General features: G+C 35.5%; 5 protein-coding genes across 5 annotated transcripts; 1 reads left to right on the forward strand and 4 right to left on the reverse strand.

The window, feature by feature from the left end:
- Positions 1-1215: 1215 nt before the first annotated feature.
- Positions 1216-2670, reverse strand: LOC110689524. The gene is made up of 2 exons (XM_021866305.1): positions 2629-2670; positions 1216-2292 (listed from the first exon to the last, which is right to left on the reverse strand). The coding sequence occupies exons 1-2, from the start codon at positions 2668-2670 to the stop codon at positions 1216-1218; spliced, it is 1119 nt and encodes a 372-aa protein (XP_021721997.1).
- An 843-nt stretch (positions 2671-3513) lies between these two features.
- On the forward strand, positions 3514-4584 carry LOC110689396. The gene has a single exon (XM_021866181.1). The coding sequence runs from the start codon at positions 3775-3777 to the stop codon at positions 4246-4248; it is 474 nt and encodes a 157-aa protein (XP_021721873.1). The 5' UTR covers positions 3514-3774; the 3' UTR covers positions 4249-4584.
- A 1440-nt stretch (positions 4585-6024) lies between these two features.
- LOC110689526 (ATP-dependent DNA helicase PIF1-like) lies at positions 6025-6785 on the reverse strand. The gene is made up of 2 exons (XM_021866306.1): positions 6120-6785; positions 6025-6036 (listed from the first exon to the last, which is right to left on the reverse strand). The coding sequence occupies exons 1-2, from the start codon at positions 6783-6785 to the stop codon at positions 6025-6027; spliced, it is 678 nt and encodes a 225-aa protein (XP_021721998.1).
- Positions 6786-6872: 87 nt separating this feature from the next.
- Positions 6873-7741, reverse strand: LOC110689527 (ATP-dependent DNA helicase PIF2-like). Its single transcript, XM_021866307.1, has 2 exons — positions 7420-7741; positions 6873-7366 (listed from the first exon to the last, which is right to left on the reverse strand). The coding sequence occupies exons 1-2, from the start codon at positions 7739-7741 to the stop codon at positions 6873-6875; spliced, it is 816 nt and encodes a 271-aa protein (XP_021721999.1).
- Positions 7742-11505: 3764 nt separating this feature from the next.
- Positions 11506-15104, reverse strand: LOC110689397 (peroxisomal membrane protein PMP22-like). The gene is made up of 7 exons (XM_021866182.1): positions 14617-15104; positions 14433-14531; positions 14231-14332; positions 14054-14129; positions 12889-12959; positions 12669-12754; positions 11506-11938 (listed from the first exon to the last, which is right to left on the reverse strand). The coding sequence occupies exons 1-7, from the start codon at positions 14686-14688 to the stop codon at positions 11887-11889; spliced, it is 558 nt and encodes a 185-aa protein (XP_021721874.1). The 5' UTR covers positions 14689-15104; the 3' UTR covers positions 11506-11886.
- Positions 15105-15436: the final 332 nt, after the last annotated feature.

The raw sequence follows: 15436 nt of genomic DNA on the forward strand, positions 1-15436 counted from the left end.
TCACAAGATCTTGAAACACCTAGCCATATTCGAAGTTGCCTTCGCCCTAGACGTGAAAGGTTTTAATTTCTGAGGGTTTGGTCCCAAATCTCTATTTCAATTATTTAATTTAATTTTTTTGATTATTATTTTTCCTTGAAGTTACTAACGTGTGTATTTTGTAATTAGAAAGAGGTATGAAGCATCCAAGTAAGTACTTTAATGGTTTAATTGATTTATGATGTAGATATCATGCTTAGATTGTTATTTATGATTCCTAGTATCATGTCTAGGGTATCTTTAATATTAAGTATGATAAAGTATGATGCTTCCTATGTTCTTCCTAATATCTATGATTATGATTATCACGATTATTTATAATTATTGATTATTTATTATGTTGCTTGATATGCATATTATTTTATATTGTTATTGCTTGATCACCTTTATTACAGGTTAAAGGGAATTGGTATTTGCAATCACGCTTAATAAGATAATTAATAATCTTGTTAGGTTAATTGTGATTATAATTCAAGTGATCGCCAATAATAGTTTATTTGTGCATTAAATTCAACCAACATAGATAAACAGGTTTAGGGTTAATCCTATTGATTGCATGTTAATTAAAAAGCGCACATGAATACGAGCAGAATAAAGTAGAGCCTTATTATTAGGGCAGGTTCAATCTCTTTTAGGTTGGATTTGTACCTTCATCCTCGGACCCTTATTTGGTTCATGACCTTATGGAGTTGACGATCTCTTGGATCGTTAAGGGGTGTAACCTTCACCTCGTGAACGGTTTACAAGTTCCTTAAAAACTTGTTGGCGACTCTTTTGCTCTATCTTCTTCCCTTTTGGACGCCACCGTACTTTAGTGTATGATCACAGTGGGGTTCAAGCTAGTGGGATTTTTAAAGGCTTGAAATTATTCCCTACAGATGTCTTAGACGATGATGCTCTTGTTTTTTTTTTTGAAGGGACGATGATGCATATTGACATGTTGTATAAAAGAAGTTTGTTGTATTGTGGTCAGAATCAATATAATGCATGACTCATGTACTATGGATTACCTTTCAACTGTGTAGGTAATTAAGACCTACCATTTACTATTTATGACTTTGACTAGGAAACAATAAATCTACACAATCCATTTTAAATTAGAAAAACATTTATTTAAATGAGATTTTTTTTATTTATTTTTTTTGACATCGGACAAAAGACAGAAGAAAAAAAAAACTACAACATAGTACTATTAAAGCGAATAAAAAGGACAGCAGCTTCTCCTGCAATTTGGTGGGCCCGGTGAACACGATTCCTGTCAGCCTTGTAAATCTCGCAATGTTGGAAGGTGGAGCCCAAACACTGTATTTGTTGTACTAGCCAAAGAATCCCAATATCCCCCCGGCCATCGCCTCGTAGGAGGGTCACTAGATTATAAGAATCCGAAAAAAGTCGAGCCGAATGAATGTGACAGTCTGAAGCCCATTGGAGGGCATACAAAAAAGCCAAGGCTTCCGAATGAAGAGCGGAAGTACAAAGTCCAAAATTACTCCCACCAATAATCCTATCATCCAGCGGATTTGCATTATCAACACACCACCCTATTCCTGCATGCCGAGTGTCCTTGTACCAAGCTCCATCAATCTGAAGCTGAACGAAGAGGGTACCTGTACGAGAGATCCCTAAATGGGCCACATGAAACCCAGGCGGGGGCAAACCCTCCTGAATAGTAGAAGACGGGGAAATTGTCGTAGTAGTATCCGTATCCATAAAGACAATATGGGTTTGCAAAATGCTAAAAATGTACAACCCAACTGGCTGTATAACTGGCGTATCAGGATTGAAAACCCTGTTATTCCTGAATAACCACAGAGCCCATAAAGTACCAACGAAGGTACTAATATTGGAACTTGAAATTCCGTCCTGACTAATGAGAAGTCGGATATAATATTGGATCCAATCTGAAATAGAATGGTATCCATGAAGTTGTGAGTGGATGTTCAAACATCCACCCCTCCAAGCTGCTCTTGCAATTCTGCACTCCCGAAACAGATGGTTGAAGTCCTCAGTCTGAGCACCGCAAAGATCACATGACACATCTTGTATCGGAACCCCCTGACGATGAAGTTCAGACTTGATCGCTAAACCATTATGAAGTAACTTCCATAAGAATAGTTTCCATTTCGGCTGTAGAGGAAGGGACCAAAGAGTTTTCCAAAAGGGGTCGGCTGTTTGAGCTGGGAGCTGTTGTATTAGCACTGCATAACCCGTCTTGACCGAATACACGCCGGAGACAGTGGCCGCATCTAAAAACTAGTCAAAACTAAAAAGCATCTAAAAACGAATTGCAAAGCAGGTTTTAAATAAATAAAAAGACCCAAAAAAAAATCAGCTTATTGGTTTGGTTCGGATATTTGGTTCGGGTACCCGTATTTTCGGGTATCCGAATTTACGGGTACCCGAACCTTATCGGAACGGTTTTGGGAATCGGTTTTAGCCTTAACGGTTATCGGGTACCCGAACCAATAACGTTATCGGAACGGGTACCCGTCCCATGCTCTCCCCTAGAGACTAGGATATAAAGGTGTATTTTATTGTTTGGTATGGATTTGGATTAAATTTGAATAACTAATAAAAATACAAAATTACCCTTACTATCCCTTCTTCACTCTTTTCTTCTTTCTTTTTCATTAAGGGTAGAAATGTCTTTTACCCATTAAATTTAATCCCCATCCCTAATACTACCCCCGTTAGTTTTTACTCCGTAATTTGGAGGGATAACTCCATATTTTATCCCCTCCTAATCCTTATCCCTCTAAACAAACAAAAGACTTCTTTAATTCCTCCTCTTCTACCCTATCCTCCCTCTTCTATCCCTCTAACCAAACACTCTCTTACATAATTGAAGATTTTACTCAGCTCCGTCCAAGTACATAACAACTATAAATCAATTTACATATTTAGAGTTAACCTTAACGATTTTTAACTTGCAATTTTACATGTAATATACTAATACTATAGCAAATCACACCTTAAAATTCACTTATTGTAATCCAACAACCCTAATTTGAAAAGCAAACAAATCATATAAGATCCACCCCCCAAAAAAAAAAAAATCAAAGAAAAAGGTGAGTGATTTTAATTGGATATATCTATGATATCCCAAATACAAGACTCGTTTCAAAATCATGTCGTTACCAAATTATCACATTCATATTGGATTGGACCACATCTAATTTGGCCATTTGGGCCTAACTCAAACAACATAACAAGGTCAATTTCGTCCTTTTGTCATCATACAATGGCATTCTCGATATTTCTTGAAACAACAAGGTCATTTAATTACCCCATCTTGTATAAAATACCCCAACCTCTTCCGTGCTCACATTCTTTCTATTCCCCTTCTCCCAATCTTTTCTCCCTTCTCTCTCTTCTTTCTCTCTCCTCCTCCCTCACTCTCTCCCTCCTCCCTCACTCTCTCTTCTTTCTCTCTCCTCCTCCCTCACTCTCTCTCTCCCCCTATTTTCCGGCAACATTTTGTTTTTCTTTTTTAAAAAAAAAATATTTAGTTTTCTTTTTTAAAAAAAAAAAAAAATTAAAATTTATCCTTCTGTTTTTTAAAATCATTGTGAAATTACGGTTTTATCCAAAAAAAACGCCATTTCCCTGATGTAACAAATACACCCCCTATTTTCTTATTTAAAACCACTACCCTCCAAAAAAAATTAAAATAAAAAGGGAAAAATCTTTAGAGGTGAAATTACTCTTATACCCTTGAAATAACGGACGGCGAGGATGAATCACACGAGTCGTAGCGTGGTAACAGCCACACGAAAGCGCAAAGATAGAGGAGAATTAGATAATTCATCCTTTTACAATCACAAGGGTAGTTTCGGAAGTTCACACAAACCGCTTTTAGTGGGTAATAATAATAATAATATTAACCACAACAGTACGACGTCGTCTTCACCAAGAATGGCCGAACCGGGTTCGGGTCCGGGTTCATCGAACCGGCTTTTGGCGGGTTACATGGCCCATGAGTTTCTAACCAAAGGGACCTTATTCGGGCAGAAGTTTGACCCGGCCCGAGCCGAAGCTGTCCCTGTTTCAGCCGCTGAGCCCAAGAGAAAACCGGGTCAAACCGGGTTCGGGTCTGGAGTCAAGCCGAACCGAAGCTATGCTGACGTGGCGCAACTGTTGAAGAGTGATGGGACCCATATTCCTGGAATTGTCAACCCTACGCAACTCGCTCGGTGGATCCAGATGTGACCCGATTGATTGACCCGGACACGTGGAGGGTTTGCATTGGTCTGTCACGCTTTCTAATGACACAGGCAGGTGAGGGAAATTCAAATTAACCCCCTTCTCCATTTTGATAAACTTCAACAACACTAGTTCAGTCAGATCCCGGTCGCCGGAAGATGATGACGTCATTTTCCGGCACTTTTTTTTTTTACCTCTTTCTCCTCTGTTGTTGTTAATATTTATAAGAAACAGAGGCGTAGTTTTTTTTTATTGTTTAATTAAATTATAAGCTTGTTGTTGAATCAATGTTACATTCATCCATTATCTATCTATATAATGTACTAGTTAGTTTTTTTTTTTTTTTTTTGTTATTATTATTATTAATTTTATGTATTACATTTATGGTTTCTCTGTTTTATTTCAGTATTTACCGAATAATTTTGGGTATTTTAATTTATTGATTTGTTTATATAATTAATAAATGATTGGTTAATGCATGTGGAATTTGCATATTTTAATTGTAGAGATGATCGATGGTGAAACAATGCATGGTACATGCATGTGTTATATTATTATGTGGGTGACTACGTTTTTGATAGTGGGAGTAAATCAGCTTATTTTGGTTGTAATTCAATATCGAATGTCATGTACCTACTTGGGTCCGACCCGACTAGATTTAAATTACACTATCAACGTGATCACGATAATATTGGGGCTGTTTGCGATTTTGATTTCATTCACGTCTTCGATTTTACTTGTTATAATGTTGCATGTCAGGAATTAAAGCTAGTGTATAACTGTATAAGTTTGTAGAACGGTGATGATTAGGTTGGAAATTTGGAATATGGAAATGCAATTTGATGACTAACTATAAAAAGAATGGTAATTGGCTATATTTTAGTGATTAAATTGCTAAAGTATAAGTTCATGTTTTATTGGTGTATAATGTGATGATTAGTGATTAACCATGGTGGTTATCGATAGGACTTGGGAAGTTGGGTTTTTGCGATTTCAAGGCATTGTCAATGGTCTCATATATTAGATTTTTTAACGATGATGGTATGATTATGAAGTAAGACTAGAATCAATTGATTGGTATCTTACTATCTTAGCTTAATTTCTACTCTTTCTTAGATAATTTTTAGCTTGATGCATGTCTCAAGTTATGGTTTCTATTACTTTCTAAGGCAAATATAATTATGGAACCTTTGTTTTTATTTTTATTTATTTTTTATATACTTCCTAATTATATGGTTAGGATTTAGGATACTTTGATAGGAGAACAATATTGGATATTTCGATGAGAAGCGTTATATAATTAGAGCATAAATGAGTGGCATAATATTTGTAATTTCTTTGTGGCTCATATATAGGACCATTATAGTGTACCTAGGTTAACCATGCATCCAGATACAAGTGTGCACATCACAAAGAAGTCGTTGGTATGTACGTGATGACATTGTGCACAATACACCACAAGCAATTTAACGTTCATGCCTCATGAGTGCATCACACAAATGTTGCGAAAGTGTGTGAAGGTGTGATGTATCCTTATTCATAACGGTTTAGCTAGTTTGGTTTAGTCATACAAGCTAAAATATGCACGCCATGCGTGCACAATATACCACATACATACATGATATTTTATGAAAATTAAGAGTTGAAATTATTTTCGCATACATATTGTAGATATACTTGGAGATAATGCTGTAATAAAATTACAATATAAAATACATAAAAAAATATCCTTAGCATGAGTTGTTTTTGCTTCCATACACTTTTGATTGACTTTTATCACGCTTAGCTTGCTCCCTGATAAGAAGATAAAGAAGTCATTTCATAGATGTATATTACTTAAATAGTTATGTATGCATGTTTAATATTTACGATTATACCTGATAATTAGGGTTGTGGCATATGAGGCAGGAGGACTTCTTTGTAAACCACGTTTTTTGTAAATACACCACATCTACCTCGAACATCTCCTTTACTAACCAAAACTCTGGTTGTTTCTTGTGAGGTCCCTCTCGATAGTGCAACATATAACTGTCCATGGCTGAAAACATGTTGGGGGAGATATATACCAACATGAGGAATGGTTTGCCCTGCGATTTGTTTATGGTCAAAGCAAAACATAATTTCACAGGAAATTGTTTCCGGATCATTTCAAATGGCAACTTCACATCTTCTGCCGTTTTTACAGGAATACGTGGAATGAACACTCGTGTCCCTTTATGACTTCCGGTCAAAATTTCTGCCTCAATCACATGATCCCTTAACTGACTACATATTAACCTTGTCCCATTACACAACCCACTGCTTGTATCAATATTTCTCAAAAGCATGATTGGAGAGCCAACTTTTAGCTTAAGAATATGTGGTGGCAAACCACCAAAGGATAATGAATTCAAGAACTCCTGTTGATAGAGATTTTGACGATCTTCTGGAACAGTGTCACATGAGTAGTAGGTTTTTTCTTCTCCGACAAACTCTGTAAGTATCTTCTCATTAAGCATGTCAACTTCGTCGTTTGTTGGTGTTATTATAGCTCTTTGTACCATGTATGACACATCACCTACGTGCTCAGTGAGGTTTGGGAATATTTGATGGATAAGATTATCAACTGAAATATTATCACCATTTCCTGCTCATATTGAAGATGGTAACTTTATCATGTCTTCATCAACTGTAGGCTCACATCCATCTCCAACTCTTAAAAGAAAGGCTGCAAATTCAGGATCCTGTATCGATCTCATATTTTGAGTGAGATGGAGTAGCTGAACATGTCTCCATAGTGTTGACCTGACCAAACACGCATCTATAGTTTGAGCCTTTGTTCCTTTTGGTACAACGGGTAAAACTTGTCTAAAATCTCCACCAAACACTACGACTTTGCCGCCAAAGGGAACATCAACCCCTGTTAGATCTCTTAAACTACGATCAATTGCTTCATACGCATGTCGATGAGTCATTGTTGCTTCGTCCCATATAATGACAGCTGCATACTTGACCAATTGCACCTCTACATCTTGTTTACTAAACTTCCAAGTTGACGAAGCATGCAGCGTAACCGGAATACCAAGAGTTTTATGAGCGGTTTTTCCTCGATGCAATAGTGTGGCAGCAATATCTGAGTTGGCTACTGGTAATCCAAATTTCCCTCTAAGCTTGATTGTTGCAAGTATGGCTCGATACCTGTCCCACCTGGACCATCTATAAAGAAAATTCGACCATTCTCTGCATCAATAGCTTCCATTATGATATCAAATGAAGACCGTTGGTCGTCATTAAGATGCTCTGCACAATGCACGTCTTCAGGGGGCACTGGTGCTGATAATTCATCATGTATGGCTCTAGCTACTTGTGCATTTCCATCCAATCGCAAGTTTATTTTAGGTAAGTCGAAGTCATTGACACTCTTTCCTAATTGTTTTAACATGCGATCTATATCATAGAGAACTGAATCACGTACCAGCTCTGGATTTGTTGAAGTTGAATATAAGTAGTCTTCAGCCATGTAATGATAAAATTCATCCCATAAAGATTTAATTTTTAAAAATGTTATTCATGATTCTTAACATTAAATTTAAAACATGCTCAATTGAGATATTACTTTTCTTTCAACATTAAATTTGTAAGTTTTTAATGATTTTTTTACCTAATTAGGCGGATGTGAAGAAGATATCTTCATAAAAACCAGCTAACCATTGTGCAAACGTTACTCTTTAGAATAACCTAAACTCTTAACCTATATCGTACTTTTGGCATACCATCGTATGTTGCTTCCTCCACCATCCACCCTTATTTACCTTCTCAGGAGTCCAATTCAACGAACAAAGTGTTAAGATCATCAATCAAATTAACATATTAAGATCCATATTCATTGTTAACAACAAGGTTTGACGTGTATATAATTATATTATATGATTTTTATTTGATTTATATTATATGATTTTTATTTATACTATAAATAGTTATGTATGATATTATTAAATTCTTCTTATTGTATATTATAAAAATATCACTCGATTTTGTTTCATTATATATAATTATATACTTCGTATCTATTAAAGGTTGAAAATATCCGTTGTCAAGTGCAAAAAGAGAAGCTAGTATTTAATTAAAGTAGGGATATTTGTTGTTATTTTAGCAAACGAAATTTGGTGAGACTCATGCAAGGTTAGGTTGTGAGGTCCTTGTTTAAAATCAAATATGAAGACTAATTTTTTTTTTACTCCGTGTTACATGATACAGCCCATAGTATATAGTTTGGGATAATCTTACTCAAAAGTCTCAAATATAAAACAATATTTTTTTTTTACAAAGTTTCATATGTGGCTGGCCATACGGTGTGGCCAGCCACAATTTTTTTTATTTTTTAAAAATTCTTTCTCTCTCCTCTTTATTCTCTTTCTCTCTCCTCTTTTCTTCTTCTTCAAGCCAGAACATTCATCTCATTTTCTCAGAGAACGTAACACAAATTTCGCAATCGTCATCAATAGTCGTCTTCATAGTTCGTTCGTCGGTTATTCGTTCGTCGGAAGTAGTGGTTTCACTGGGAGGGTAGTGGTGGTTTGGTGACTCCGTCGTCGAAAAACAAGTTCAAAGTTTTTAAGGCCAAATTCGGCCATGAAAACTCTAGATCTGGAATTTTCATGGTCTTTGGCCTTTTTAGCCATATTTGAAGTGATATTCGAAACCATTGTTAACATTTTAAGGTATTTGTTTGATTTGATTTTTTTTTTAATGGTTTGGTTGGATCGGGGTTTGTTTGTGGGTTAGGGGCTAGTGGCAAGGCGTTTAGGTTGGTAGTGGTTCGTTGGTGGTGGTTGTTGGTGGTAGTTTTTTGTTGGTGGTGGGTAAGGGGTTACTAGATCCGGGGTTACTAGGTGGTCCGGTTAGGGGTTACTAGGTCGTCGGTCAGGGGTTACTTGGGGTTACTAGGTCGGGGGTTACTAGGTCGGTTAGGGGTTACTTCGGGTTACTAGGTCGGCGGCCAGGGGTTACTTGGGGTTACTAGGTCGGGGGTTACTAGGTCGGTTAGGGGTTACTTGAGGGTACTAGGTCGGTTAGGGGTTACTAGGGGTTACTAGGTCGGGGGTTACCATGTCGGTTCGGGGTTACTTGGGGTTACTAGGTCGGGGGTTACCAGGTCGGTTAGGGGTTACTAGGTCAGGGGTTACTAGGTCAGTCAGGGTTACTTGGTCAAGGGTTACTAAGTCAGTCAGGGGTTACTTTTGTCTTGGGGTTACTTTGTCTGGGGGTTACTTTGTCATTTGCTGATTTGACAACCTGCTGCATGGTGCGGCCAGGCGCACCAGAAACCCACTTTTTTTTTTTTTTTTTTTTACAACTAAATAATCCGTATAAAACATTTTCTAGAATTATTTATATATGTTTGGTTTTCCGGGTAAGGCGAAGAATCCTATTGAACCATCACAGTTCACAGATTAGTCACACCATTAAATAGATCAACTCTTAAAAGTAGGAGTAGAAAAGAACATAGAATAAGTGAGAAAATTCTACAGAGTATATCATCAAGAATTGTCAATCGTAGTACAAATATGGAAAAAGAATAAATAAAAAACTCTCATGCAAGTGACAAGTTGTTAATGACGTTTTTTGGGAGGATTTATGAATTAAGACGGATGAGAAGTTATTAAGAACACAAGAAGGAATATGTCATCATCCACCTTTGAGTCCTTTGCCAATTTAGGTGTATTGTTAGACTTATTTTCCTCCACTCTGTTAAACTAGGTTTTAGAATAAATGATTGATACATCTATATGCCTCGAGTTTCTAGTGATCAAAGCAAAATTAGCGTGATGTGAAAATGAATTGCATGATATTTGAAAAGAAAATAAAGGTTTGAGAATGAAAACTTAAAAGTTAAATCTTATTATTAAGGGCTTGTTTGATATTGTTTTTTGTTTTCAGTTTTCTGTATTTTTGAAAACAAAAAACCAAAAACAAAAAACAAGAAAAAGGTGTTTCCACTTTTTTGTTGTCAGTTTTCAAATATATCATATTTTAATAAGTTTGTCTAAATTTTGTTTTATTATATGACATATATCATATGAGTTTGAAATCTAAAAAATAAAAAACCACAGCGATGCCAAACGAACCCTAATAAATCTGTTTGGGCCAAGCCCATCATTAACCATTAGAGAGTGCAGATTTACCCCTAATCTGTCCAACTAAGTACAATTTTGCCACCTGAAAGTACATCTATAAATAGCTCTTCAATCGTTAATGAAAGGGATTTTTTTCCTAATTCTCTCTTTGCTCTCTCTCTCTCTATAAGTATACTATCTCTACTTTCTCTCTCTAGAAAGTTCATTTGGTGACTTAAGCGTCGGAGGGGCTTTCTTGAGTCACACTCCTGGGGTAGCTAACCTTCTCTGTTTGGCAGGCCTAGCTCTCGTACATACATGTGCAAGGCGGAGCTCTCAGACATACCTTGGCTAGGTGGAGCCGAAGGACGTTTGGACAATAATTGGACTTAGTTTCTAGGACATCTTAGTACCCTTACCCTAACACCCCGAGGAGTATTTTGTTTCCAAAAACAAAACCTACAAGATACGAAGTATATTATAACCTAAAACTTTAAACTAAATGTTATGCAGCTTGAGCAATACCTCAACGCATTAAACTAGTCTCACCGAAATAACTATAGGCGTATAGCACCTATATGTTTGCTACATATAGGATGACTTTCTTGAAATTACGTGCATAATAGTACACAAAAGTACTATTAAGACAACTTATACTTAAAGTTACATTATACATGCATAATAGCACACATGGATGTACCACTGTAGCATAATAATATACATAAATATACCACTGTAGAAAAACATCAAATGAAAAAGAAATGAAGACCCCAAAACGCCCTCCTATATACATGCTTATAAATAGGTACTATGCACTTATATACACTCGTCTCACGGTGCTAAGAATGTTTTATTTATTTTTTCAATGTGCCCCACTTGAAAGCTACAAACGCTACCATATTTATTTTTTCTTACACAAATTCCACTTCCTACTCGTACAATAGTTTCCTTGTACATGCAAACATGCCCCAATTGTTACACTCTTTCCTTGCTTCTTTAATTTTTGTTTTACTTCACCTAATTGTTAAGACACTTATTGCAATTGAAATCTAAAGATGTGCATTTTTAGCTACAGAATTCAGATCTCACTCATCTCAGCTTTCTCAGGAATACATTTTTACTAGCAGAAAAAAAAAAAAAAAAAAAAAAAAAATCTGAGCCAAAAATAGAATTCAATCAAGACTGAAAAATTACTAAACTTAGAATAATTTGTTTTATGTATGGTAGTTACAAATTACTCAATACAAATACTGTAATTTTTTGGCTCCCCATCAACTCCTGTCCCCACATGGTCTTACAAAGCTCACATCAAGTTTATCCCACATGAATAGGGTAGTTATTTGGAGACAGGCTAACAAAATAGAATTACAAATCATTGCCAATAATACAAGTATAATTAAATGCATGATTCCTGTACTTATTAGCTTCAATAATTCCTGAACTTCTAAACCCCGGAGCTACTACCGTCGATTGGTTTCTAACTTGAGAAACTGATGAGATGACTGTAAGGAAAGGACGAAAGGTAATGAGACTGATCCGTGTGTACTGTCTAGGCCTTCTTGATGGCGGTAGATCTTGCTTTGAGGTTAAGGAAGATTGCCCTGCAGGTAAGCAAATAGTAAAACTATGTGGAATTGTGGATATATAGTCCATTTTAGAAGCGCGGAACCTTTTTATCTGATGGGTGAAATCGAGCTTTAAACATGGGTATGAGCACGCAAAATATAGGAGAAACACAGTGTGATGCATAGTATGCATGAAAATAAATTTTCCAATGGGATTCATAAATCATGTGTGAGAATTTTAAGGCATGTTCAGTAAGACAGTAATACTGATTATTTCAGATTTTGATTTTGGGACTTCAAAATTTGATTACAGAAACCTCTTTGTATAGGTTGCATGATGAACTTAAATTTAGTCCTGCATAAACTAGTCATATTAATTTACTAATTGACAATAGAAAATTGGAAACAATTATTTCAAGTAGACTTTTTTTAATCTAAATCTAAAAAAAACCTTTCAACTTGTAATGATAAAAAATACAGTGCTAATTTCAGGCATCCTCAAACATGTACTGATGTACCCTAAACTTCTTTTATGTATTTATGTTGTAAAGAATAGTGTGCTTACTGCTAAGATATCTTACTCTGCTAGCTAAATCAATCAGAACAAGATCGATACAGACCATATGTCTATGTATCAATCATCCAACTTTTGGGACTCAATTATCTTGAAAGGTTCTCTTATGCAGAACTCTAACAAAAAGGTAAGAAGCTTGTAACAAGGAGAAAATCAAGAAAAGAAAGTCCATAAGATCAAAGAGTAACTAACCAGCAAGAGGCAACAAGGCTGTGAAACAGAACACGAAGTTGCAGAGGCATATATTGATAGTTCACCCAGTTTATAATTGGCCAAAACTGCAAAGGACACAGAATTTATCAGAGCATCACAAATGCAAATCCATATCATCAGCATTTAAGAAGATACCCTAAAAAACTACTATATGATGATAATTTTCGCAAGGATAACTCGTGAAAAGAGCATCAAATACCTTCCAAGAAGTTCGCTGTACAGGAGGGTAGTCATTCTTGATCTTAGTCTTGACCAGTGGCCACGTTCTTCCTGTTAGAAGTAAGTTTTTAGTGAACTCAAATCAGAATTGACATAATGCAACAAAGTTACACACTTTTTCTCAAGTTTATTTGGGTACAGGCTGCATATTCTTTCCTCAAGTTTGTTTGAAAAGGAAGGCACATAGTCATACACAATCCCTGCTGCTCCAGAAAAGCAGTATAATTTTTCTAGCTAAAAATGGAACTGTAATTCAATGAATTGCATGCTGCCATATTCAGGTTTTACTTTCTCTTTTAATTTCTTTTCCTACAGGCACTTTATTGAACATTCTTCCACGAGTGCATACTCTACATAAGAAGAGAGATTTACAAAACACAATTGATTGTTATAGAAGACCTAGCCTCTCTACATGCAGTAGGGAAACTATAGTTGGTAGGATTTCTGCTATTCAAAGACAGAAAAAAATTGCTAATCCTACAACAAAGATGTCTGTAAGATTAAGTGTATAGTCAAATACTCAAATGTAGTTCTTGCTATATATCTTATTTTGCGTAAGAGAATATTGCTATGCATATTCTTAGGAAACAGTTTACAGATTATAGCTTGAAATTAGGCTATATGTTTATTCTGCATGACAGGCATATTAGGCACTTTCATTTTCAAGTCTCCAAATTGACCTTATATTAGATGATTTATAATTAGAAGCCTTTCTTGATCAACTCTTCAATAAGCATATTCTTGGTAATTAAACAAGATATCATAACCCAAAAGTGCAAATCGATTGCAACATACTGTACATAATGGATTAATGGGTTCAAATCATAAGATCCTCAATATGGATCCTTACATAAATAGAATACGGCATCCATATTCCTAGAGCGTCCAAAGCTTGATAAACTAGACTAGGGACCAAATGTATTAGTCGAATGTCATTAATTTCAAGCAACACCAAGAAATTTTCAAGCAAACCAAGACTCCTTAACTCATAAAAACAGTAAGAATCCTCACTCAATAACATTACAGGTAAGTCAATAAGATCTGGCACCATGGTACAGCATAGTGATAATTCTGATAAACCATTATAATAAGCCAGATGAATCCAAGAGGATAGCAATGCTTAATCAGAGAAGAAAATGACAAACCTTCAACCACAAGACCATAATACATCATGAAAAACAAGTTATTCCATGGACTAGCTGTTAATTGTTCCAGTATCACCTTACAAAAAGAAGAAAAGACAAAGCATGTAAAAAGAAAAAGTCAACCCTCAAAACATCAAAATCAAAACCAAGAACAGAATTACAAATGGGTTTTTATACCTTCTTTCCCACAGTTGTGCTTCCTTTCTCTCCTTTAAAAATCTTGTCCATAACTTTGTGCAAAAAATGCCCAAATGGTCCAGAATAGAAGAACCCATATATCTATACTCAGCAAATTCAAAATCAGTAAATTTAATGGTAACAAAAACATGATCTTTGATAACAAAGACAATCAATCAAAAAAATCAAAATGATTACTTACCATAATAAGGAATAATCTCTTAAATTGAAGCTTTTTAATCCCAGAAATTTTCTGGGCAGCAAAATCACTGCACCCAGCAAGAACCCCAGAAGTAATTGCCTAAAATCATCATAAAAAAACAGAAAAACTAAATCAGAATAAAACCCATATTAAAATTACAACAAAAATTGCCAATTTGAATAACCTTAGTTCTAAGGGGGTGGATTTGAAGCTGCAAAAGATACTTCTTCCAAACTTCAGTAACAATATCAGACATGGCTGATCAAATTTGTGCTTCTCAAAGATGCGTACTTTGTGTTTGTAGAAATGCCGCAGAGAATGAAAAGCATGAGAAGAGTGAACAGAGATGGGTTGACCGAATGAAAATGAGAGAGAAGTTTAATGGTAGATTATTCAATGCAACGGTGTTAGGTGGAATCATGACTGAGAGCAGTGATGAGAAGCTCAATTTTTTATGTTTTTGTATTGACCTATTATTATTCAGCAATAACCTGTGTTTTTCCCTCCATAAACTGCACTCTAAGCAACTCCTGCCAAAAATACAATTACTCCCTCAATCCCTTATTATCTCGACTTTGTATTTTAAAATCGCAATATATCCCTACTTGGTATTATTATATGTACCCTAGATTGAAATGAGTAAAACAAAGCTACTTAAATTCTTTCGACAACAATATAGGCATTCTTTTGACAACAAATAGACATTCTTGACTACACATACACGGTTAATTGGTTAAGTCCTAAGCGGGAACATGCATTATACATACATATGACTGATATGAGTGAGGCTCACACGTATGTGTTTAATTACGCTCTTATATTATAGCTTACAAAATAACTACATAAGCACCCTACTCAATGCTAAGCATATTGTATACTTGTACTCCATAACTTTTAGAAAATGCGAAAACCTATCTCAAAGGAGACAACCCTACTTCAAACCTATTAATATTTTCTAGTTCACTATTTTACGATTAAATAAAATTGTACTATTAATTGTTGCT

Source organism: Chenopodium quinoa, unplaced genomic scaffold, assembly GCF_001683475.1.
Source record: "Chenopodium quinoa cultivar QQ74 unplaced genomic scaffold, ASM168347v1, whole genome shotgun sequence".
In the NCBI taxonomy this organism is placed as follows: domain Eukaryota; kingdom Viridiplantae; phylum Streptophyta; class Magnoliopsida; order Caryophyllales; family Amaranthaceae; genus Chenopodium; species Chenopodium quinoa.

Coding starts and splice junctions, on each gene's coding strand:
- LOC110689524 (XM_021866305.1), bottom strand. CDS start 2,670: ATGAAAAAGAAAGAAGAAAAGAGTGAAGAAGGGATAGTAAGG. Junction 2,293..2,628: donor GTGAAGAAGGGATAGTAAGG/GTAATTTTGTAT, acceptor AGTTTTGACTAG/TTTTTAGATGCGGCCACTGT.
- LOC110689396 (XM_021866181.1), top strand. CDS start 3,775: ATGAATCACACGAGTCGTAGCGTGGTAACAGCCACACGAAAGCGCAAA.
- LOC110689526 (XM_021866306.1), bottom strand. CDS start 6,785: ATGGTACAAAGAGCTATAATAACACCAACAAACGACGAAGTTGACATG.
- LOC110689527 (XM_021866307.1), bottom strand. CDS start 7,741: ATGGCTGAAGACTACTTATATTCAACTTCAACAAATCCAGAGCTGGTA. Junction 7,367..7,419: donor AGATGGTCCAGGTGGGACAG/GTATCGAGCCAT, acceptor TTGGATTACCAG/TAGCCAACTCAGATATTGCT.
- LOC110689397 (XM_021866182.1), bottom strand. CDS start 14,688: ATGTCTGATATTGTTACTGAAGTTTGGAAGAAGTATCTTTTGCAGCTT. Junction 14,333..14,432: donor AGAGATTATTCCTTATTATG/GTAAGTAATCAT, acceptor TGCTGAGTATAG/ATATATGGGTTCTTCTATTC. Junction 12,960..14,053: donor TTATGGTCTTGTGGTTGAAG/GTTTGTCATTTT, acceptor TACTTCTAACAG/GAAGAACGTGGCCACTGGTC.